This window comes from Punica granatum, chromosome 2 (assembly GCF_007655135.1).
Source record: "Punica granatum isolate Tunisia-2019 chromosome 2, ASM765513v2, whole genome shotgun sequence".
Lineage (NCBI taxonomy): Eukaryota > Viridiplantae > Streptophyta > Magnoliopsida > Myrtales > Lythraceae > Punica > Punica granatum.
In genome coordinates, this window is record NC_045128.1 from 40,439,530 (window position 1) to 40,461,330 (window position 21,801).

The window sequence follows — 21,801 nt, forward strand, 5'->3', positions numbered from 1 at the left end:
AATCCAAGCTGATCCTTGGCCAAGACAAGAATCACATTTTCAATTTTGCTGTTCTACGTGTCAATAAAATAAGGAATTTTGGTAAAATCCAATCAAGAGGGGGGGGAACTAGAATTCTTCATGATGGGCCCCACCCATTCTGTCGGCTGCTTGAAGGATAAGCACGCATAGGTGGACCATTCCACATTGTTCATTCGTTCATTCACCTTTCAGCTTAATGGGTTCAGTCAAGTCTTCTCTCCAAGAGGAAGAGGACGCCACTGAGGGATCTCCACTTGGTTAGCACTTGAACAAGCATGAACGAATCATCCCCTCCTCCGAGCACGTAATTTGACCCTTTTGTTAGAAACTTTGCCTTGATTCGGTGGAAGTGATCCTGCAGCTTGTTGGCCATGGATATCCAGGACTGGGAGCTGCTCCCTGTTGATGGGTTTCTCGATTTCCATGGCGATGGCGAGGTGAAGCTTTACTCCCCGAAGCGGAATTCTCACTCAAAAAGTGTTCTTGATTCCGATTATTTCAGATGCCCATCTCCCGACTCGTGGAAGCTCGTCGATCCGCCGGGGAACCCTAGGTCTCATAACCAGTTCGTCCCCGTTGGGGTCCAGTTGGACCCGGAAGGTGATGAAGCGAAAGAAGTCACCAAACTTCCGATCGATGAGTCTGTGGTCACTGCGAAAGCCGGAGCTCCCGACATGGAAGCTCTGCGTGGAGCGGAAGATCAAGACCCTGTATCCCAAGTTTCCTTCAAGAAAACGAAGGAAGCTAATGAATTTGCCGACATGAAAATGGACTTGTCGCCGAGGTGCGGCGGTGTCAGAGGAATTGTGCCCCCCATCGAAGCCTTCTACTTCGGGGAGAGGGACGAGGCCGATGAGAACAATATGGAAGGACCAATCTCCCCGAGGATAAAGCATGGGAAGAGGGAGATGGTGAAGAAGATGGACCCTTGTGATGGGGTGAGCTGGGAAGAGAGCAAAGGTGGGCTGAAGATGTGGAAATGGGGGTTGTCCGGGATCGGGGCTCTTTGCTCCTTCGGTGTCGTTGCTGCTGCCACTTGCTGTATTCTCATCCTCGGCAGCCGCCAAAACCACCCGAAACACAACGTTAGGTTTCAGATCTACGCCGATGACAAGGTAAGCAAATTAGTCTTAGTTTTGCCTCCAAAACTTGCATCTCATCCGTGAGTCAGTAAGGAAGATTTACAATCCTTACCTGTTGTTAAGCGATGCCTGTGATCGTATTTTTCCCGGAAATCAGTAATTGATAGTACTAGACCAAGTAAATGATGAAACATGGTTGTGCTTCGAGGCACTCCTCAGGTCCTGTTTATTAGCTGTGAATAACCAGGATCCATGGTGATCAAATAAGCTTTCGGATAAATCTAGGAATAGCAAAATCACAATCATAAGTTCAACAGGGACATATTTTCTGATGAATTTTGTTGTAGGAAGAATCGAAGAAACTAGCTTTTGTTTCCCATCAGCTACTCTTTTTGTTGGGTTTGTACAAGATTGTGCAAAACCTAGATAGCTAACGCGTGTTCCTGCAGAGGATCAAGCAAGTTGTTCACCATGCAACCAAGTTGAATGAAGCAATATCGGCGGTGAGAGGAGTTCCCGTCACAGGAGCTCATATCACTTTCGGTGGTTACTACGATGGGCTCTAATCTGAAGTTGGTGTTCGTAAGTAAAATTAAATCCTGAAAGCTGCAGGATGTCGTCTCATATTGCATATAGATCCCAGTCCTTGCCTGATCGATGCAGCTCAAATCTGTACATGGTACTACTCCATTAAGTTCTTGCATAAGGAAACATATATATATATATGCTTGTAAATATTCTATTAGTTCTGCTTAAACGGGATTCTGTGTCGTTTGTATATGTAAGTTGAACATCGTTTTATGAATTGTGTGATTATGTAAAATTCCCGATCTCCGAACAGATCCTTGATAGATTATCAGGGAATCGGATGAACTGCATCTAAATATTCTCACTTTTGGAGAAGTATTATAGGACTCTCTGCTAAGTCTGCTAGATATTTTCGTTAGCCCATGAAAGGCAAAGAAAACGAGTGATGGGGAGAGGAAGCTAACCCAAACAGAAGAGATTCATGGAGGTGTGACCCACCGTCCCACTGATATGATAGGCAGATTGAATTATTAGTGTGCGTCAATTTTTACTTAACATGGTGATAAGGGGAGCTCAATAGAGATGCAGATGAATGGCGTTCGATCGCTGTTACAAATTCGGTTTGTTCGTTGAGCCAGTTAACTGGAACTCTTCCAAGATCTGGCCTGAGTGTGACTCCAAAACCTGGTTGGGATTTAAAGCGAGTGAAACTATTCACAACCGGCGCCAACCATCTTTTGGCGAGTTTGGTTGTTTTCTCGGCCTAACGTGGTCCTCTCATGCCAAATTTGGCTGCTTTGGTGGTTCATTTCTGGGTGACGCTCACCTGCCGAACCTATAATGCCTATCCCAACCTGGCAAGGCCGTCGTCGTCAGAGCCAAGCTTCTGACCAATTTGAGAAGCTATGATGGTAGGTTACCTTAATCCGTGCATCCACGCGGAATGGAAACACGCCGTAATATCATCCATGAGGATAGGGTCCATCAAAATTGAAACTTGAAGGTCGGAAGGAATTGAAGTGAATAAGCACAGAAATAACTGAACTGGTTCCCAAATCGAACAAATTGGAACACTCAATACAGTAATCAATGATCGTCAGTAGCACGGTGTGAATGCGTTCGATCGATTGATATCAACCAAAGAATTGAAAACGGAAAACGGCACTAAATAGAAAAGCCTCAACCCCATTTCCTCAAGACAGGAAAGAGGGCGGTCTTCAACTCTGCACAGCACAGACACTCCTCCCACGACGGGGAGTCTTATCTCTTCAGAAGAGGTAGCCGAACGCGAGGGCTGCGAGGGAGGCGAACGCAGCAGCGGGGGCAAATGTGGCGGCGTCTGAGGTGGGGCTCGGGGCAGGGGCCTCAGCTGCTGCCACCTTCTCGACGGCCAAGGCCGCCATCAGGGCAACCACGACAGCGAAGAACAGCCTCATCTTCGTCGCCTCCATTTCGCGGTCCTGGTGAGGAGAAGAATGGACGCCGGAAGAGACGAAACGAGGGAGCGAGGCTGCTGCTGCTAATGCTGTTGAGTTGATGATGAGTCGAGACGGAGATGGTGAGGGCCGAGGGAGGAGCTGCGGGAGCATTATATAGAAGACGCGGGGGGCGGGGATGTTAGTCGGCCGTTGGTCCTTTTTTTTTTTTTTTTTTTGTGAGAGTGACAGCGACAGGTTGTCGTTTAAAAATACATTAAGAATTTAAAATGCCTCTCTCTCTACAGCTGTTGCCAACGGTTCTATTGGTCTCCTATGGTGGCCCGACTGGCCCTTTCTCCTTGTGCGGGCCATGTTCTCATCATGCACACATGGTGTTCTATACTATACTATATAGGCTTTCAAATTTTGAATGTAAATTGCAAACATTTCCATGTAACAATATTTGAGTGTCGTCCTTCTTTACATTTAAAATCTGGTTTGGACCAAAACCTATAAGGATTGTGTAGTTCGTGTTTGGAGGTTTAGTACAGTGTGTTTTTCTATGTAAAAAAAAAAAAAAAAAACTAGTCGCGAGCGGTCGATCAAGTATACACTTTTTATTTTCTCTATGTGCGTTCATGTATGTGACAATCCAATTCATATTGTTTCATCTAACTCAAATGTTAAAATCAAATCTCCATTGTTGCTTAGAAGGCATGGCAATATAAGTGCGTGTTCTCCAATAGTCCCTCTCTTCTAGTTGTAGTGTCAAGTTACTTTTGTCCTCCATCAGAAACAAATGCTGGATTTGGATTGCGGTGGGTGTTCGAAGGTTCTTGGAGGACAATATAGGAATGTAAATTCTCCGAAGTAGAGGGACAAATTGCATTATTTTCGGGACTAAATAGTTCCACGCATTCTACGTGTTTGATGTCCAATGGCTAATACTCGATGCGTTCTTCTCGAATCGAATTAATTTCTGGGGACGAAAGTGTACTGCAATTCCAACATGAAGAATATAATCATCGGGGCCCGCTCATCCCATGTTCTATGATCGTATTCCTTATAATTGAGTCAGTGCATCGCAATGATTGTAGGCAGAGACACCTTCTGGCTTCTTTTACCAAACTCAACACAATAATTCTAGAATTATATAATGGACCGACCAGAAAATACATACAATATTTAAAATTTGCATATGAAGAAGATTGTCTCACTGAAAAGTGGGACCAGTGAGTTGTTAGGCCCCCGGACTATTCTCTCCTTTCTCGAGTACTAGGTGGCATGGCATGGCAATTATAATGGGAACTGCATGCTTCAGTCTAGCTGTGCAATATAAACATGAATACACCTTCTATAAACAAATGGAAATCGAAGTTGTCATTGTTTAAGGTAGAAATGGAACCGCGAGAAGATGCCTGAAATGATGTTGTTTGGAATGGAGGTAGACGGACAGTGCGCTCTCAGCTTAGACCCGGTCAATGTAAGCCATACCAGTCACAACCGGTGACTGTGGCACAGACCACACGGACACACAACTGTTAACAATTTAGGGCCAATTGACTGCTACGACTTTACGGGCATCCCATGAGAAATTACGAACATATGGATATTCAGCAGTAGAGGCAACAATCTCTGAAAATTCTTTAGGAATCACCGCATCATATATTTCCATCAGGCAAGTCATATAGGGGAGGGAACTACCTCCAAATAGACCGTCTTTCCAACTATTCTAAGCCAGCAGTGTGTACAGCATATCTTCTATGTCCAACAAGTTTAGATGTTCTGCGGGATCAAACAACTGAAAAAGGCGAGAGAATTTCTGATAGGAATCTCGAATTAAAACTAATATGAGAATTACTATGATTATGTACCTCCTTTCTCTTTCATCAACGAACAGGTCAACTGTCTTTAGGCTGTGCAGCTTGAAGCATTTCAACAATTAGAGTCTTCACATCCCTGAGTAATAAAACAATATTAATAAGATCTTAAACTGGATGAAGTTCAGGAGGTAAGTAAGAATATAAAATGGTAACGAGACAAATCAATTAAAGATGACTGCACAAAATATTTTATCATTATAAGTCACGAGAGATTCCTTGAACTAGGATCCCTCACTTTCTGTCTACAGCACGGCGGGTAAATGGGACTCTTAGTTTGACTGATGTTCCCTGACAAGTTGCCTGAGATAAGAATAAGACTGTCAATAACTTCACCGAGATGACCATATAAGTCTAGATCCAGACAAGATTTGTATACATACGTTTACGTTGAAACCCAGGCTATCAATATCCAACATGTAAGCAGAATCCACCTGCATAAGAGATGATGCAACAGATTTAGCATCTTGGACCCAAGTTAAGTCTCCTCTATAATATATGTTAACAACCTATTACAGAAAGCTAGGACCATCCTGGTAAGTTTATCCTATGCCAAGCCGTGTAAACTTGCAAGCTGAAGACAAATTGATTGCTCCTCTCAATAACTCTTGACTGGGAATTGGGAAGACCATGGCTGTATTATACTTGATCATCGAGTCCATTGGAGATACTAAATATTTACCTTCTCTTTCAGGCATGAGGCCCCGTCAAAAAATTACCATCTTTGTAGTTAATCACATTTCCAATTACCCTTGCAGAACTAGTCTGAACTCAACTACATTAAAGATAATATCTTTGGCCAAAGAAAGAAAGAAAATTCAATATCCTAGTACTACTGAAAGGAGAGATTCAATGTAAATGTATTATTTTCACTTACTGGAATTGAAGTCCAGTGTCGCACTATAGCTTTTGTGTCTTCAGCATGATCTCTGTTCATGTGAGACTGACAAAGGATGGAATCCGAATTAGAAGATAACTGAGCAACGAATATTTGTGAACCACTGAGATAAAAACAAAATAAAATAAAATAAGCTTTAACTACCGAAACGGGCTTAGAGAACTGGGCTATTGGGTCCACTTTTGCAGCCTTGTACTCCTCTTTGAGGAACTCTGAATGTGAATAGAATATATTTATTAACTGGTTAATGCTCAATAATGACTATCTCAAATGTAAATTTCTTTGTCAAGCAGTCACTGAAGTTCATTTGCTAAAATATTGTGAAATTGGTCGAGGGAGAGGGAGAGATAGAGAAATAGAACGCGCTCACCTCCTGAACCTAACAGAGCTGTTGCGACCCCTGAAACGTACCGCACAACTTTCGGTTCAATGCGCATAAATTGGAAGTCGCCAAAGTCAACCTTCATAGTCAAAAGCATAGCAAGAGAGATTCATGAATTATAAGCATAGGGAAGTCTTGGATTGTGAATGCACCATTCAGAGAATAAGAAGAGATAAATTACCCAGAATGCATTTGGATGCTTTGAAAGATATGCAGCACGTGCGGCTTCTTTCTCTTGTTCAGTTACCTGTAAAATTGATCCTCAAATTCTCCACCGATTCGAATAGATGAACCTTCAAGAATGCAAACTTAGATGAGCATAAAACTTACAGCTACAGCATCACCATGCACAGTGATCACCAAATCAGTCATGTCTTCAGGATCTCGGGCAACAAGGAGCGAGCACTTGGGGTTACCCAATAGGTCCTGTGAGAAGCGACAAGTTCCAAAATCATTAGAGGAACTTGATAGTCAACATGAGTTCAGGTAAAATTATCCCATGAAATCAGGAGGATCCACAAGACAACAATCAACAGCTCAGTCATTCCTTCATTTATTTTAGTATGTGCATGAAATCGGCAAACTGAAGCGCCAAGCTCAAACCTTTGTATGATAGGCAAGGCTGCTGACTGCTAGTATAGGAGATCCATCCGCATCACAAGCAAAATCGACCATAGAACCTGATGGGTAATCCTCGAGTTTCTGCAATAGTAAAATAAACAAAACTAGTTTCCTTTGGGACCTAAGATTTGATTTTCGATCAGATGACTAATACAAGGAACGCAATAACTTGGGGGCATGAACTAGCATTAGTCACTGCATCTGAATTGCAGAATCCCCATGTGTCATAGCAGTCCCCCACACCCCAAAAACAAACGTGTCATCGCCACTCACCCGATTTTTCTATTGAAACTATAGAAGCAAAATTCACTACTACCCTCTAAAATTTCCACCGGTCCTAGTTTGCGTGATTGATATACTAAATGAACAAGTCCTATTTAATCAGAACTAACGAAAATAGGGCAGAAACAGCATTCAAATGATTCCGACGAACGAACATTCGTTGTGATTCGATGATCATGGTCGAAGCATACATGAGAAAGAGTGGAGAGCATGCCCCGCACACTGCGATCAAGCACAGTCCGGATTTCCTCAATCGGTGGAAGCCGGGCAGCCTTCTCCTGAAAACATCGATCACCGTGAACTGCACTTACCAACAAATTACAAACCTCACCAAATTCGAAGGAATTGGAGATAGGAAATACGAAGGAATCAATGAAAAACAGACAGTGAGCCACCTCATGAGCTTGAATCAGCTGGAAAACGTTCGCATCTCCCGCCGACGGGGCCTGCTATTGCAAGCGAAGGGTGATCAAGACGATCGAAAACCTATCATCTGGCTGCTTTAGTTTATCAGCTTATTATCCAGTGTTTGCCCGTACCTGAGCATGAGACTGAGCTGAAGAAGCAGCCATGGAGGAAAGCGGGCGAACCGGAGACGAGGAGACGGAGGGGAAACGGCAGCGCGGGGAGGGATGGGAAAATCGTAAAAGGGAAGGAGGGAGAGGGGCAGGCGCAGGCGTGCGAGTATATTGGAGGAGGTAGGTCGACCAAGGAGACGTTGACAATGCTAGCGTCCTCATGGTTACTCCTTCCATTCTTCCTAGCTTAGCTACCTCAACTCAGCACCTAACCGGACCCCCGCCTTCAATGATTTTTCGGAATTTTTATTTAATTAAGAAAAATGATTTTTTTTTTTTTGGGTAGAAAAAATTCCCGGAAATGGAAGAAAATTGATAAGGCTTTGCTATGGTGGAGAGTTTGGGTTGGGGAGAGGGGAGGAGGATGAAGAAGTAGCGAAAGCCTCAACCTGAAGAGCTCAGCACCAATGGCGGCACTGCTGCCGTCGGGACATGACATGGGGCCCAGACAAGGCTCGAACCGTCCGTGGACTTGTAACATTAACGGTCGGATTCTAAACAACAGGTAATAGGATAGACAAATGAGTGCTGTCCATCAGCAACATAAGACCCCATTTCAGCCATTTCCCCGAGCTTGTGTAATGAAAGGAGTCGTTAATCGAGATCGATCTTTTCTTTCAAATCATTGCTAAGCTCAAGAATTGTTACTTATCACTGCATCCTATCTTTAGTAGAAATGTTGGTCATCGGTGGACCGGCATGTGAGAGAACATCTTCAAGCATTCCTGGGTACAAATTCGAGTATGTTTGTCAATGAACATGTATCGTGTATGGTTCGTTACAACATTACAGATAGATATACTTATTGACTTGCTACTACAAGAACTTCCCAAAGTCCATTTTGTGTATTTAGCTGCTAGCAGCAGCTGCAACAAGAGTCTATGGAGGCCCATTAGCTTGTTCATTGGGCCGGAAACTCCGACCCGACTCGGATTGGTATCTTGGACATTAATCCGTCCGGCATCCAGCGGAGAAGCTGACTAAATCCGCCAAGGAGCTCGGGACGCCTCGTAAGTCGATGGCCCCTCGTGGTATGAGATAGTGATACCACAAATTTACTTCCGAATGGCAAAGTTTATCGAAATTCCAACATAAAGAATGGAATATCTTAGGTTGCTCATTCCCATGTTCTATAATCGTATTCAGTACAATTGAGTCCGAGTTTCGCACCTATCTCCACTATTATAAAAGTAGAAGGTCCCCTTCGTCCGAAGGGACAAAAAGAAAAAGAAAAAAGAACCTTATTTAAATTCTCTCTGATTTCAAAGAAACGTCCTGCGATTTGCAAAATACGGTGGACTATAAACATATCTTAAGGTAAAATCTAGCAATTATGGCACTTTCTTTTCTAGGTTTCTTTAATTTCCAACTCCAAGAATAGGAAACCCGAAGAAGGTGGGTGGCTTTCAAGAGGATCAAACTCCAAAGAATGTGTTCATGACACAGAACATACACGCGAACTCACTGCAGAGGGTCGTCACCGAGGAGGTCATTCTCTAGGTCGACATATAGGAGCTGCCAGTATGATCTCTGACAGGAACAGACTCAGGATTTTGGTTGGGGTTCCTTAGGGGCATCAGAAAAAGTACTTTTGTTGAATTATGAGGCGAATATAAGTAATTTCACAAAAAAAAGGAAAATAAAATCAATAATTTTTCATATAACGTTAAAATTTTAGGGGAGGTGACTGCTCAATCCCTCTCAGTCTATCCTTGATCTCTGAGGTTCCTCCAGTTGGCCTTTGAGCCCAAATATGCGCAGGAGCTCACGTCTTAACTCGTCATTGCCGCTGAACTTAGAGATGTCCAATGACCTCCCGAAGTAACCTGACTGGTCAACCCGTTAGCCATTGTAATTCGAATTCAAATGGGCAATGTTCAAGTCAAATTGTTGGAGTATACTGGGCAACAGAAAATAATAATGAGAAACAAATGGGCTGCGAATTTGCACCAACCTTTGGTCCACATTTTCAGGAGCTGCAAGTGCATCACTTTTTTTTTTTTCATAATTAATATTGATCATTTGTGAGTTATAGAACAAAGTAAATATCGCCGCTGTGAACCATGAGTTCTCGGGTTTGATTCTTATCAATGACTTTCGTGACCCTTTATTTAACTTTGTTATTTCTATTCTGGTACCATGCCATTGACGTCCCTTGTAACTGATAAAAAAAGTAGGGTATGCAAAGCCCTCCAAAAAATCATGAATGATTAGGAAAAAGAAGAAAGTAACAAAGAGCCAATAATGAATAATGAAAAAGGCAATATTAAGAATACAAATCGGATAATGGAGGGAATACGCCGTGAATAACTGCAAAAAGAGCACTCTGTCTGATCCACACAACTCACAATGCTGTCATGTCTGAATGAATCGTCCGTGCTGAGAGCAATGCTAACATATAAGATGTTCGCATCCATGAATCAGTTGTATGTGGGTTGTCTATGGTGATCTTTCTCTACTTCATCTGAAGTGGTTTGTACAGTTGTTAATCCTAGCTAGTCCGTAAACGATCCAAATTAATCCCAGTTACTGATTCTGAGGGAACGGATCACTTGCAGAGGGAGCCTACTGCTGAGAATTGTTGACTGAAGTAGGAGGGTGCGAGAGATGAGACAATCAGATAAACAAATGCGGCATACATCACATGGCGGATAATGGTAGAAGAGAACAAAACCAGCCTAAAGTACAACAGAGGATTACGGACTCGAAGTAACTTCAAACTTTTTCACCATGTGACACTAGTCAAGAGAGCGCGACCATCGGATAACCGGATAGAGCCCAGATCCGCTTCAGATCCTCCAGAGATTGAAAGATCATCGTCAGCTTCGAATTCATTGGGATCAGCATGATCGACCTCTTCCTGGTGTTGTGCAAGGCTAGAAGATAGCTGTGACCTCTTCCTTATCCCTTCCAACTCAAAAACTAAATCTTTCATCGAGGTTCGTTCCCTGTCTTTCAGGTTTAAGCATCGTTTTGCCAACTTAGCCACCGCTATGATTTCTTCCTCACCACCTTCCTTTCGAACTCGAGGATCGAGTATCTCAAACAAGCGATCCTCCTCCATTGCAGTAATGAAAGAGGATGCTAGTCCTATACAATTGTCTCCAAGAAGTGAAGTGGTTGGCTTTTGCCCAGTTAGGAGCTCCACAAGGACAATCCCGAAGCTGTATGCATCACTTTTTTCTGTAAAGTGACCCGTCTGGAAGTACTCCGGATCCAAGTACCCAAATGTGCCCTGCACCAGTGTGATCGCATGAGTCTGATCCAGGGCACCTGATCTTGAAGTCCCAAAGTCAGCTACCTTCTCTCAATACTTCTCGTCCAGTAGTATATTTGAAGACTTGATGTCACGGTGTTAAATTGGAACGCAAGCGAATGAGTGCAAGTAAAAAAGTGCGCTTGCAGCTTCGGTGGCAATTCTTAGGCGTGCCTCCCACGAAAACAGAAACTCCGGGTCATGGAGGTACTGGTAAAGAGTCCCATTTGGAATGAACTCGTACACCAGAAGTGGAACCTCACTCTCCAAGCAGCAACCCAAGAGTTTCACGATATTTCTGTGATTGATTTGTGAGAGAATGACGACTTCATTGATGAAGGGTTCTACATTTTTCTCATCAATCGATATAGATTTCTTAACTGCAACGATCATGCCATCCGCTAACATCCTCTTATAAACAGTGCCTTGGCCACCTTTGCCAAGAATTCTATCCTTGCTGAAGTGGTCAGTGGCCATCGCTAACTCCTTGGAATTGAACAATTTGCTGACGTTCCTATCGGGTGAAGATAGTTGTCGCTGCAATATCAAACCTCCAATCCGTTTGAAAAACTTCTCCTTGAGTTTGGACTCTCTTCTCTTCTTCATCAGTATGTACATCCTCCATGCTAGGAAAATCAGGACGAGCGATCCCAAGCTAAATGGAAGACCTGCTCCAGAAAGAACAATGGATGCGTATTTCAGAGGCAACAGTTGGTTTCTCTTCTTGCATAGATTTGATTTAACGTTACGAGTGCTACAATTCAGGCAGTTTGACATGGCCAAGTGGATTAGGCCTAGAAAAGATTTGCTCTTGCTAGGGTCTCACTCTTACCTGTTATGATGGATGTGTTTTTGCCATTTAATCCCACGCAGTGGAAGCCTCCTGGGACATTTACACACTTCTCTGACTGTTGATTACAGGAATTCTGTCCTAGGGCTTCACATTCACTGACATCTGAAAAGAAAGTGATTTATTAACAATTTAGATTTATAGTATATGATCTAATATACATAAGTAACGGAGATATGTGCAGATGAGGTCCATTTAATAAGGATAAAATATATATTATTCGAATATATGGACAAATACTATTGGATTTTACTATCCACTTGTAAGATATCATATCTAGAACTTACAATAATTTGCTGACATTCTACGTAAATGAAATTACCATGAAGTACTAGAATTAGCATCGTAAGTGCTTAATTTTTCTAAAGACTATATTTATGTGTTACACAACTTGTTTTTTAGTTAAGAAGCAAAAAATTATTTTCAGTTTCTGCATACTATAGGATATTTTTATTTGAAATTATGAGGCAATAAATAAGTTAATTAAATGATTGAAAATAAATTAACCTACATAATTACTACCACATAATCAAAGAGAGTAGAGTATAGTGATGCATACTCTCGCTGGTACTCAAAATCTTTTAGATTCAATACTCATGCGAGACTATCCATGTTCCTTTATTAGATATATAAGATTTATATTTCATTATTTTAAATCAATGGATCTCCCTTGTAATTGAAAAATAATTTTCTACCATATATAACTGAAGCGAAAAATTGCATGAATGAAATAATGTGTTTATTTGCCTTTGCTATCATTATATACAAGTTTTTTAACATATGTGTGCACTCCAAATCAATAAAAGTTCAAATCATAGTAAAGATATAACCATATTGATCGAAATTATGAAATCAAATAATTGTTTGAAAATATTACCAGTACATTAAAATAAAAAAGTAAAATTTTGCATCGCATGGATGATTTGCTATTATTATATATAGTAAAGTAAAATTTGGATGCATTAACTCTTTTGATTTAATACATTTACTGTTGAGTTAATAAATAAACCATGCCTTATCTAACATTTAACATAATTTTTCTAGAAACATCGTTTTTTTTTCCAGTGTGAACCATGTATTCAAAAATTTAATTGGATCTCGACTAATCCAATCAAGTCGGGTCAGCCCAGTAAGGGATAAAACTCTCGTAGCGTGAATTTTCTAAAAACATAGTTAATCATTGTAAATACATTTTTGATAAAATTATTAATTGTGTCCATATATATATATATGCGCGTGCAGTACATGCACATCTATATATATATAGATATAAAGTTGTATCCCACATATTAAATAGGGTTAGAAATGTAATTTTATAAATATTGTAAGGTCATAAAGGTAAATGTGTTAATAAAATTCTGAATTAAAAAATATTATCTCAAAGAAAATACGTACTATATTAATGATATATTTATATGAATTATCTATATATATAAAGTTGCATCCCACAAATTAAATAAAGTTAGAAATGTAATTTTATAAATATTGTAAGGTCATAAAGGTAATACATAATAGAATTAAAAAAAATACTATCTCAAAAAGATATATTCATGATATATTTACATGAATTAAATGCAAATAAAGAGTGAAATAATTGTAAATATATATACAATTAATTCAGATATATACGAAAAAATTTTAAAAATACTTTTTCAAAATTATCCTCAAAACTTAAATAATTGTATGAGATTTGATTCAAATAGATATACTTTGATTTCTCATGAAAATAATTGAACCATATTAGCTTAAATTATACAAATTTTAGCTATCTTCATTCATATATATGTACATATCGATATATAAACTTGATTACAATTAATGGATTAGAGTGTACATATGTCTTATGGTCAATATATCTCAGCGAAAAGATATTTTATATATATGCAGGGAAATAAATTACTATTAATAATTTAAATTGTTAATTATGATATTAAAAGAATAATAATTTCCACCTCCGATTACTAATAAATTGACAATAAAAGATTAAGTGTACTAATTGCTTGCATTAAATGATCTCATAATAGTATTTTTACCATCAATACCAATGCCAGTTCAAAGTAAATTTTATTGTTAATATTGTATAATAATAAATGTGGAGATTCTACAGTGATTGGTAAAAAAAAACATGGTAGTTGGCTAAATCTCAGTCGTTGGATTCCAATCGTGAAATCTTGTCCATCCATTTAACGATATTTTTATAAAATTAAGATTCACTACCCGTTTGATTATTTTTTTATATTTCTATCCACAAATATTTTCAATAGCGTTCGGTCACAACCGCGAGTATGGTTTGATCCCGGTTCGAAATTATACCTAGCCCGAACCAGCCAATTTCAATAAGAAAAGTTAATTTATTGGTTTTCAAAAATTAGAATAAAAAACCAGAACAGTGAAAATCCATCCAACTAGTTAAATATTTATAAGGAAAAACCTAATTCACTATGAGATCGTCCCCCAAATCAACATAAAACATAATTACAAAAAGAAAAGGGAAAACCTAATTCCCAATTCGTTCAATCGATCCATCACCAATTCTCTCCTACGTTGTCTCATCATCCTGGGCCCGCCTAATTCCCTATGTGATTTTCTGCTGATTTCGGTTCTGAGACCCTGATTAATTTCCATGGGGAGGGAACATAGGTCTGTGAACTTGACTCTCAATTGTTTTCAATGAACCCCATCAAAACAAGAACAGAAAAAAAAAAAACTAACAAGCTCGATCGCATTCGTCATCTGACAAGAATCTCCTATACCAAAAAGCTTTGCAGAAAGAATCCAACCACATTTCACTGAATACATCATCAAGCAAGCAAGGAATTAACCTCAATCAAGCACGACCTTTATTTGTTTTTTTTCTTTTCATTTTCTTTTGGTTACAATAGGAGGCTCATGGTCTAGTAAAAGGAAATGGAAATGAAATCTAAATAAAGGGGCACGGGTAATCCCACTGATGAGAATCGAACACAGAACCTCTCGGTTGCCAGGTGAGGGTGTTAGCCACTGCACTACACCCCCTTTCTCTCTTTTCATTTTCTTTTGTTATTTCGAAAAGTGTCAAATTATTATTTTTATTTATTGAATTGGTCGGTTCACTTTGATTTAATTTCGAACCGGATTGAACTCATTTCGGGGTACTTGAGTGTTGCTAGAAAGATCCGTGGTCGAAGCTATAAAAAGGAAAATTATGGGTAGGGAATCTTCGTGTTATAGAAATATAGATACGTGTATGATCTAGACCTTACCTAGTATAATCTAATGGCTGAAATAAAAACAACCATGGTGCTTGTATTTTCGGTCAACTGTGATAACATCACCATAGTAAATGTATTGTAATTCATATATTAATATGCTAAATAAAAGTTAATTAGTAATACGTATTATTATAAATAATAGTAGCAAATATGAAAATGAAGAATACATTAATTCGAATCATTATTGTTATTTCAATAGCAAATAAATATTTATAATCTTACATAAATAAAGAAAATATATAATAATGTGAATTTAAACTTTGTTGAATAATGCTTTAAAACTATTGTAAATCTTATAAAACTCAATTAAGTAAATCTCTCATGGAAATAATCGATTCATTCTAACTAAAATTCTTTAGATTTATGAAATTTAATATATGAGAATTGAGTAAGAATAGCACAACAAATAGTGAAATTTGATTTTTTGAAAAAATAAAAAATTGTCCTCAAATTTTTTTTTTGATAACTCACCAGAAATCCCAATTAAGAGAATATTATAGAGTACAACAAAGAAATCAAGTTGTTACCCACGATAATAAAAGATAACAAGAAAGCAAGTGTAATGAAAAAAGTTATAGTTACTAATATTTTATCGGATTGGAAAGTTAATAATTTTGAAAATGTTACACCCCAATTTTTCTTATACTTCTCCAATATATTTGTAATATTTGAATTGATCAAAATTTTTAAAAATATTTGGATATAATTAGTAGATATTGTATACTATAGAAAAAGGAATAGTTTTTCATGAAATTTTTGAAATTTAACTAAAACAATTAAGTTTGAATTATATAAAATATATTTATAGTAAAAATCCCCTGCAACCAACGGGTAAAAAAAAAACATAGTATTTATATATTATTAGTAGTCCAACCGGTTGGATCGTTGAACAGGTTGGACTATGACCCGGTTTCATTTCATCTTGCATGGGCAAATCAACAATTGGAATGTGAGAGAGAGAGAAAAATGTAAGGCTGCATAGAGAATTTGTCTACTCGAAGAGATTAAAATGAATCATACCTAGGCATCCACGGGGAAGGTAAGGGTTACCAACAAACCCTGCATAATTGCAGTAACAGAAATTGTGTTCCTGACGCCGATGTAACTTGTAGTTTCACATACTGCAGGTGCATCACTATAACGGGGTCAAATCGATTAGCGCAAGTCCAAGAGACCTCGGAAGGCGATTTAATATTCCCCAATATAGCACCACGGGAACATAATCCAGATCTCGCAGGGCATATAAGTCCGTCTTGTTCGGCTTGAACCAATCAAAAGAAGCAAGAAATCCATACTGGCAATCATCTTCATCTCCACTGCTTGTTCCAGAAGTAGCATTCTTTGGTTGGAGATAGATGCGAAATCCCTGGAAGTCACTTGAGATATTCGATTGACAACAGTGAATGCCATCACAAGCACTGACCCTGGGGAAGTTGGCTCCGGTGCAGTGAGTCACACCCGACAAATGAAGGGTCGCTGTCACTCTTCATTATACAAGTGTTATTGCACCTGACTGCTACGAACGCATTTTTCCGAAAGAGAAGATAAATGGGCTTCCCACGAGGGACACGGGCTTGCGGGTATCATTCGGCTTGCAACTTGACTTCGAATGGATTATCGGGTAATTGACAGTGATGTCACTATCACTAAGAAAAAAATTTCGCTGGAAGAGGGAGATGTTGAGAACCTGCAGGTCTAGCTTCTTCGGTCGAGGGACACGGTTATTGACTTCGCACGAGATCTCATACCAATTGAGACCGCTAGATCATTGTGGGCTTGCGGAGTTGGTGGTCTCATGTGATTTTGAAGTTGGGAATACGACTTGTCGAAAGGTCAGCTTCAGAGGGTGCACTATAGTGAAGTTGAGAAAGCCCGACACCCAGAGGAGTCCAAGGGTGGCTTGGACTTAAGTAATTGCACAGGATGAGGTAGAGCCCATGAAGGGCTATGACGGAGTAGGTTGAGTCTATATCGATGTGGATTTGGTGAAATATGAGCCATAGAGATTTGTTTAGATGTGTCTCATATTCAGTGGAAAACCCGAAGACCCGAAGGCCAGACCAATAACGAGATCGAATGAAAAAGGAAGGAGCGAGATTTCAGATTATCCTGAAATTATGTTTTCTATTTTTAGGGATTTCGTTGTATCTCTAAAATCTTTAAATATGAAATTATCTCCTGGGGATATTAGAGATAATTTTAAAACATCTTTATAATATTTTAAAAAGGGAAAAATATTCTTATGATTATATTAGGATATCTATTGTATCTATTTAAAGTGGAGAGAGTCTTATATCAAGACAACACATTGTGCGGGAATCATGGGTAATCTTCTTGGGCACTCTCGGATTTACTCTCTTGAAGTCTCTAAGGTTCATAGAGTCAGAGAGTGGTGAGAGTTGGTTCATAGAGTGAGAGAGTGGTGAGACTTGAGAAGATAGTGAGGCTCTTCTCAGGTTGAATTTTGCAACGGGGATTGAGAAACACGAGTGTGATTTCGAGGTTGTAATCTCTGATTTATCGATCTAATGAATGTCTTGCTTTGTCCATGCACATTTCCCTCACTCAGAGAGTTTTACCACGTATATCCTGGTGTCATTTATTCTATATTCTCGATCTAAATTTCTCGAATTCGGTGTCTTCGCAACAGGATTTGCATGTGATGATGGGAACTAGTGTCCATTGTCGTCTACTTCTTGAAGCATTTGAGCTGAAATCCTTGAAAGATTATCTTCCCTCCTGAAAACTTTTGCTTAAGTAATTGATAATGGACATTATTAATATCAAAGAGACCAATTCACCTGGAGATATAGTATACTTGTAACTACGGATTACAGACACAAAGAAGTAAAATCACGGAGCGTTTCGCTCCGTTTGGTTTCGCAGTTAAAATCACAAAAATTTTAACTTTAACTTTAACTCAACACACTATACAACAAAAATACACATTTTTCAAATCAAAAATTTTAACTTTAACTTTAACTCAACATATTACACAATCATTTGTCCTTTTCCACATTCAAAATCAAAATTTCTTTAACTCTAAAACCAAACACACCAAAAGTAACTTCCAACTTTTTCACCATGTGTCACTAGTTAACAGTGGGTGACCATCGGATAATTGAACACTGCCCACATCCGCTTCAGATCCTCTAGATATTGAAAGGGCCACGTCTGCTCCGAGCTCCTCCGAGGCATCACAATCGGCCTTTCCCTGGTGCTCTGCGAGGCCAGTAGCTGGTTGTGAACGGTTTCTTATCCCCTCCAACTCAATAACTATATCTTTCATGGTGGGCCGTTTCCGGCCTTTTAGTTTTAAGCATCGTTTCGCCAGGTTAGCTACCACTATGATCTCTTCCTCGCCACCTTCCTTCCGAACTTGAGGATCGAGTATATCAAACAGGCAATCCTCCTCCATTGAAATAATGAAAGAGGATGCTAACCCTATCCAATTCTCTGCTACCAATGAAGAGGTTGGTTTTTGCCCGGTTAGAAGCTCAACAAGGACAATTCCGTAACTGTATACATCACTTTTATCGCTAAACTGGCCTGATCTGAAGTACTCTGGATCCAGGTACCCAAAAGTGCCCTGCACCAATGTGGTCACATGAGTCTGATCCAGGGCCCCTGATCTTGAAGTCCCAAAGTCGGCTATCTTTGCTCGATGCTTCTCATCTAGCAGTATATTTGAAGACTTGATGTCACGGTGGTAAATCGGAATGGAAGCGGATGAGTGCAAGTAAAAGAGTGCACTTGCAACTTCAGTCGCAATTTGTAGGCGTGCCTCCCACGAAACAGGAAACTCTGGGTCGTGGAGGTACCCGTAAAGAGTCCCATTTGGAATGAACTCATACACTAGAAGTGGAACTTCACTCTCCAAACAGCACCCCAAGAGCTTGACGATATTTCTGTGATTGATTTGTGAGAGAATGACAACTTCGTTGATGAAAGGTTCTACATTTTTCTCATCAATTGATATAGATTTCTTAACTGCAACAATCCTCCCATCCGTTAACATCCCCTTATAAACAGTACCTTGGCCACCTTTCCCCAGAATCCTGTCCTTGTTGAAGTGGTCGGTGGCTTTCTCTAACTCCTTGGAATTGAACAATTTGCTTTTCTCGACGTTCCCATCAGGTGACGTTAGTTGTTGTTGCAATATCATACCTCCATTCCGTTTAAAGAACTTCTCCTTGAGCTTGGCCTCTCTTCTCTTCTTAATCAGTTTGTACATCCACCATGCTAGGAAGATCAAGACAAGCGATCCAGAGCTAGATGAAAGGCCTGCACAGGGGATAGCGGGATGAATTTATCGCATAAGCAACATGGTATTTCAGTTGGTCTCTCTTCTTGCACAGACTCCACCATAACAGTAACAAATATGTAATGTATATATGCATATAGATTTATATAAATATGTATCCACACGCCGAGCCAAAAAAAAAATGAAATAAACTATTATCACGAAAAAGTTTAACAATTTTTGTACGAAGTATTTCATAAAAAATTAAATATTTAACAATAAATTAACTATATTTCTAAAAGAAACTTATTTACTAATCTATTGCATTAGAGCATAGTAATAACAAATATATAAATTCTACTTTATCATATGTGTTAGAAATTTGATGTTATGAGCATGACGACACTTGGTGGTTGATATGAATTCGGGTTGAATTTTTTTTGTTGAATAAAATGGTGGGCACCAGTAATGACAACATTGCCGCGCCCGCTAAGTAATTTTCAGGCCCTCGTGTTCAACCGTGACCACATCAGACAAACTGAACAACCAACACAAATATTGACCCTGTCAACGTGGTACCACCAGGAGTTTAGTATAGTTCATAAAAGCCAAAGATGACTCTAGGCCTAAGCCAAAGAGCCTACGCAAGCATATATTTCCGGAAGGATTCAAACTCAAGACCTGAGGGTCTCCAAACCACATGGGAGTAAGCTTGGAACCACTAGGCCATCATCCCTAATGGTTATGAATCCAGGCTGATGGATTAGCAAAGTTCTTACCTATTATAAGGGACGTCACAGTTCTTTTACCATTTGAACATTTGTAGTTTCCTGGGATATTCACACACTTTTGTGGATAACAGCTCCTTCGCCAGTCTAGGAGTTGCCATTCTGGAAGTTCACACTCATTGACATCTGCAAGGAAAGTAAATCATAATTAAGTTTAGAAGCTCAGTAATCACAAATTAGCGCTATAACTCGCATCCTTTAGCCATTGAGAGTTGGTAGATGTTCCAGTATCAGGAAGGTCAGAGGGCGCTATAAGAGATTTTGAATACTAAAATAACCATACCTAGGCATCCATCGCGAAGGTAAGGGTTACCAATATACCCATCATTGCAGGAACACCTAATAAGAGGGGTTGTGCTCTTATTGACATAGCTTGTTGTTCGACATTCTGCAGGCTCATCACTGGTAAGCACTGTCCAGTCGAGCTGAAGTCTAAGAGACTTTGGGAGGCTGGCATCCAGTATTCCCCAGTTCAGAACCACTGGAGCATAATCTCCATCTCGCAAGGCGTATAAGTCCGTCTTGTTGGGCTGGAACCAATCATTAGAAGCGAGAAATCCGTACTGGCAGTCTTGATCTCCACTACTCTTTAGAAAAGTACTATTCTCTCTTCGGAGATCGACGCGAAATCCTTGGAGGTCGCTTGGGATCATCGATTGACAGCAGCCAAAGCCATCACAAGCACTGACCATGCTGGTATAATTAGCTCCAGTGCAACGAGTCTTGCAGCCTACAAATGAAGAGTTGGCATCTGTCTCCATTATGGCAACATTGTTGCATCCCACTGCAATGAACGTGTTGCTGCTGGAGGAGAAGGTAAACGGGCTCCCTTGAAGGGACACGGGATCACGAGTGTCATTCCGCTTGCAACTTGACTTTGAATGGATTATTGGGTAATTGATCGTGATGACACTATCAGTGCGAAAAAAAATTTGCTCGTTGAGGGAGATGTTGAGAACCTGCAGGTCCAGCTTCTTCAGCCGAGGGACAGTTTTGTTGACTTCACACGAGATCTCGTACCATTCGTCGAGGAAGCAACCTGGTCCAATGCCAAAGGGAAATGGGATGGGGACGGTACCACAGCTGGGTGTACACTTGTGCTTTGCTAGAGTTGTATTTGGGAAACCTGCAGCTTCAACTGCTGGGGACTCCAACTGCGACGAACACATGAGCAGAAGCAGAAGGATCTGCAGGGACGTCAACTCTGCCATCTCCAATTCTCCCTGATGAGTTTGAACCTCAAATGTCAATAGACCAATAAGAAGTGTGGTTGCTCTCTAAGTATATATATTCTCTATGACCGGACACAGTTCATGGTATAACAAAGGGAACGAGATGATCCTTTTATGGATGGAAAGAATGTCGAGTTACTAGCTGCTAGGAAAGTGCAGAGAAAGACTGATAGAGCTGTCTATCTTAGTCAGTGAGATGAAAAAAAAAAACAACACACTGTCCTTTCCACATTACATCTTAAATTTTCATTTGGACTTATACGGGCTTAGACTCAACTTTCAACTTAAAAGCTCAAGCTGATAGGTTACTGGACCCAAGCCTCATATAAGCTTGTGGTTTCTTTCTCAATTTTTCGATGTGGGACAACATATCTCAACACCCGCCCTCACGTGGCAACGTGTGGTCCAACACGTGCCACGTGCCTTAAACACCCGCCCTTAACAACTGACCCGAGCCGGGCATCCTCTTCCGTGCTCGGGCAAGGGGGCAC

The 21,801-nt window shown here is 40.0% G+C and overlaps 4 protein-coding genes and 1 pseudogene across 8 annotated transcripts; 1 reads left to right on the forward strand and 4 right to left on the reverse strand.

Annotated features, from left to right (window-relative positions):
• The first annotated feature begins 181 nt into the window (after positions 1–181).
• Positions 182–1,957, forward strand: LOC116195339. The gene is made up of 2 exons (XM_031524459.1): positions 182–1,136; positions 1,553–1,957. Exons 1-2 carry the CDS (start codon positions 393–395, stop codon positions 1,667–1,669), a joined length of 861 nt encoding a protein of 286 aa, XP_031380319.1. The 5' UTR covers positions 182–392; the 3' UTR covers positions 1,670–1,957.
• A 678-nt stretch (positions 1,958–2,635) lies between these two features.
• Positions 2,636–3,212, reverse strand: LOC116195341 (arabinogalactan protein 13-like). Its single transcript, XM_031524460.1, has one exon. The coding sequence runs from the start codon at positions 3,080–3,082 to the stop codon at positions 2,900–2,902; it is 183 nt and encodes a 60-aa protein (XP_031380320.1). The 5' UTR covers positions 3,083–3,212; the 3' UTR covers positions 2,636–2,899.
• Positions 3,213–4,385: 1,173 nt separating this feature from the next.
• On the reverse strand, positions 4,386–8,064 carry LOC116194636. 4 transcript variants are annotated; one of them, XM_031523487.1, is made up of 13 exons: positions 7,652–8,064; positions 7,508–7,561; positions 7,304–7,390; positions 6,813–6,911; positions 6,540–6,635; positions 6,391–6,456; positions 6,198–6,288; positions 5,972–6,039; positions 5,807–5,872; positions 5,313–5,363; positions 5,168–5,232; positions 4,924–5,008; positions 4,386–4,850 (listed from the first exon to the last, which is right to left on the reverse strand). In XM_031523487.1, the coding sequence occupies exons 1-12, from the start codon at positions 7,865–7,867 to the stop codon at positions 4,951–4,953; spliced, it is 1,017 nt and encodes a 338-aa protein (XP_031379347.1). In that variant the 5' UTR covers positions 7,868–8,064; the 3' UTR covers positions 4,386–4,850; positions 4,924–4,950. The 4 variants fall into 4 exon arrangements, with proteins under 4 accessions (XP_031379347.1, XP_031379349.1, XP_031379346.1 ...); XM_031523489.1 differs by having other exon boundaries at positions 7,508–7,558; positions 7,652–8,063; XM_031523486.1 differs by having other exon boundaries at positions 4,386–5,008; positions 7,652–8,063.
• Positions 8,065–10,415: 2,351 nt separating this feature from the next.
• Positions 10,416–11,601, reverse strand: LOC116193996 (annotated as a pseudogene).
• A 6,231-nt stretch (positions 11,602–17,832) lies between these two features.
• LOC116194637 (wall-associated receptor kinase-like 2) lies at positions 17,833–21,441 on the reverse strand. Of its 2 annotated transcripts, XM_031523491.1 has the most exons (4): positions 21,038–21,179; positions 20,362–20,907; positions 20,070–20,204; positions 17,833–19,331 (listed from the first exon to the last, which is right to left on the reverse strand). In XM_031523491.1, the coding sequence occupies exons 2-4, from the start codon at positions 20,837–20,839 to the stop codon at positions 18,127–18,129; spliced, it is 1,818 nt and encodes a 605-aa protein (XP_031379351.1). In that variant the 5' UTR covers positions 20,840–20,907; positions 21,038–21,179; the 3' UTR covers positions 17,833–18,126. The 2 variants fall into 2 exon arrangements, with proteins under 2 accessions (XP_031379351.1, XP_031379350.1); XM_031523490.1 differs by having other exon boundaries at positions 20,362–21,441.
• Positions 21,442–21,801: the final 360 nt, after the last annotated feature.

Excerpts from the sequence above, each read along its gene's own strand:
- LOC116195339 (XM_031524459.1), top strand. The coding sequence starts at position 393 with ATGGATATCCAGGACTGGGAGCTGCTCCCTGTTGATGGGTTTCTCGAT. Across the intron at positions 1,137-1,552 it reads AGATCTACGCCGATGACAAG|AGGATCAAGCAAGTTGTTCA; the intron begins GTAAGCAAATTA and ends GTGTTCCTGCAG.
- LOC116195341 (XM_031524460.1), bottom strand. The coding sequence starts at position 3,082 with ATGGAGGCGACGAAGATGAGGCTGTTCTTCGCTGTCGTGGTTGCCCTG.
- LOC116194636 (XM_031523487.1), bottom strand. The coding sequence starts at position 7,867 with ATGGAAGGAGTAACCATGAGGACGCTAGCATTGTCAACGTCTCCTTGG. Across the intron at positions 7,562-7,651 it reads CAGCTCAGTCTCATGCTCAG|CAGGCCCCGTCGGCGGGAGA; the intron begins GTACGGGCAAAC and ends CGCTTGCAATAG. Across the intron at positions 5,233-5,312 it reads GCCTGGGTTTCAACGTAAAC|GCAACTTGTCAGGGAACATC; the intron begins GTATGTATACAA and ends TTCTTATCTCAG.
- LOC116194637 (XM_031523490.1), bottom strand. The coding sequence starts at position 21,289 with ATGGCAGAGTTGACGTCCCTGCAGATCCTTCTGCTTCTGCTCATGTGT. Across the intron at positions 20,205-20,361 it reads CCTTCGCGATGGATGCCTAG|ATGTCAATGAGTGTGAACTT; the intron begins GTATGGTTATTT and ends CTTTCCTTGCAG. Across the intron at positions 19,332-20,069 it reads TGTGACGTCCCTTATAATAG|GCCTTTCATCTAGCTCTGGA; the intron begins GTAAGAACTTTG and ends TCCCCTGTGCAG.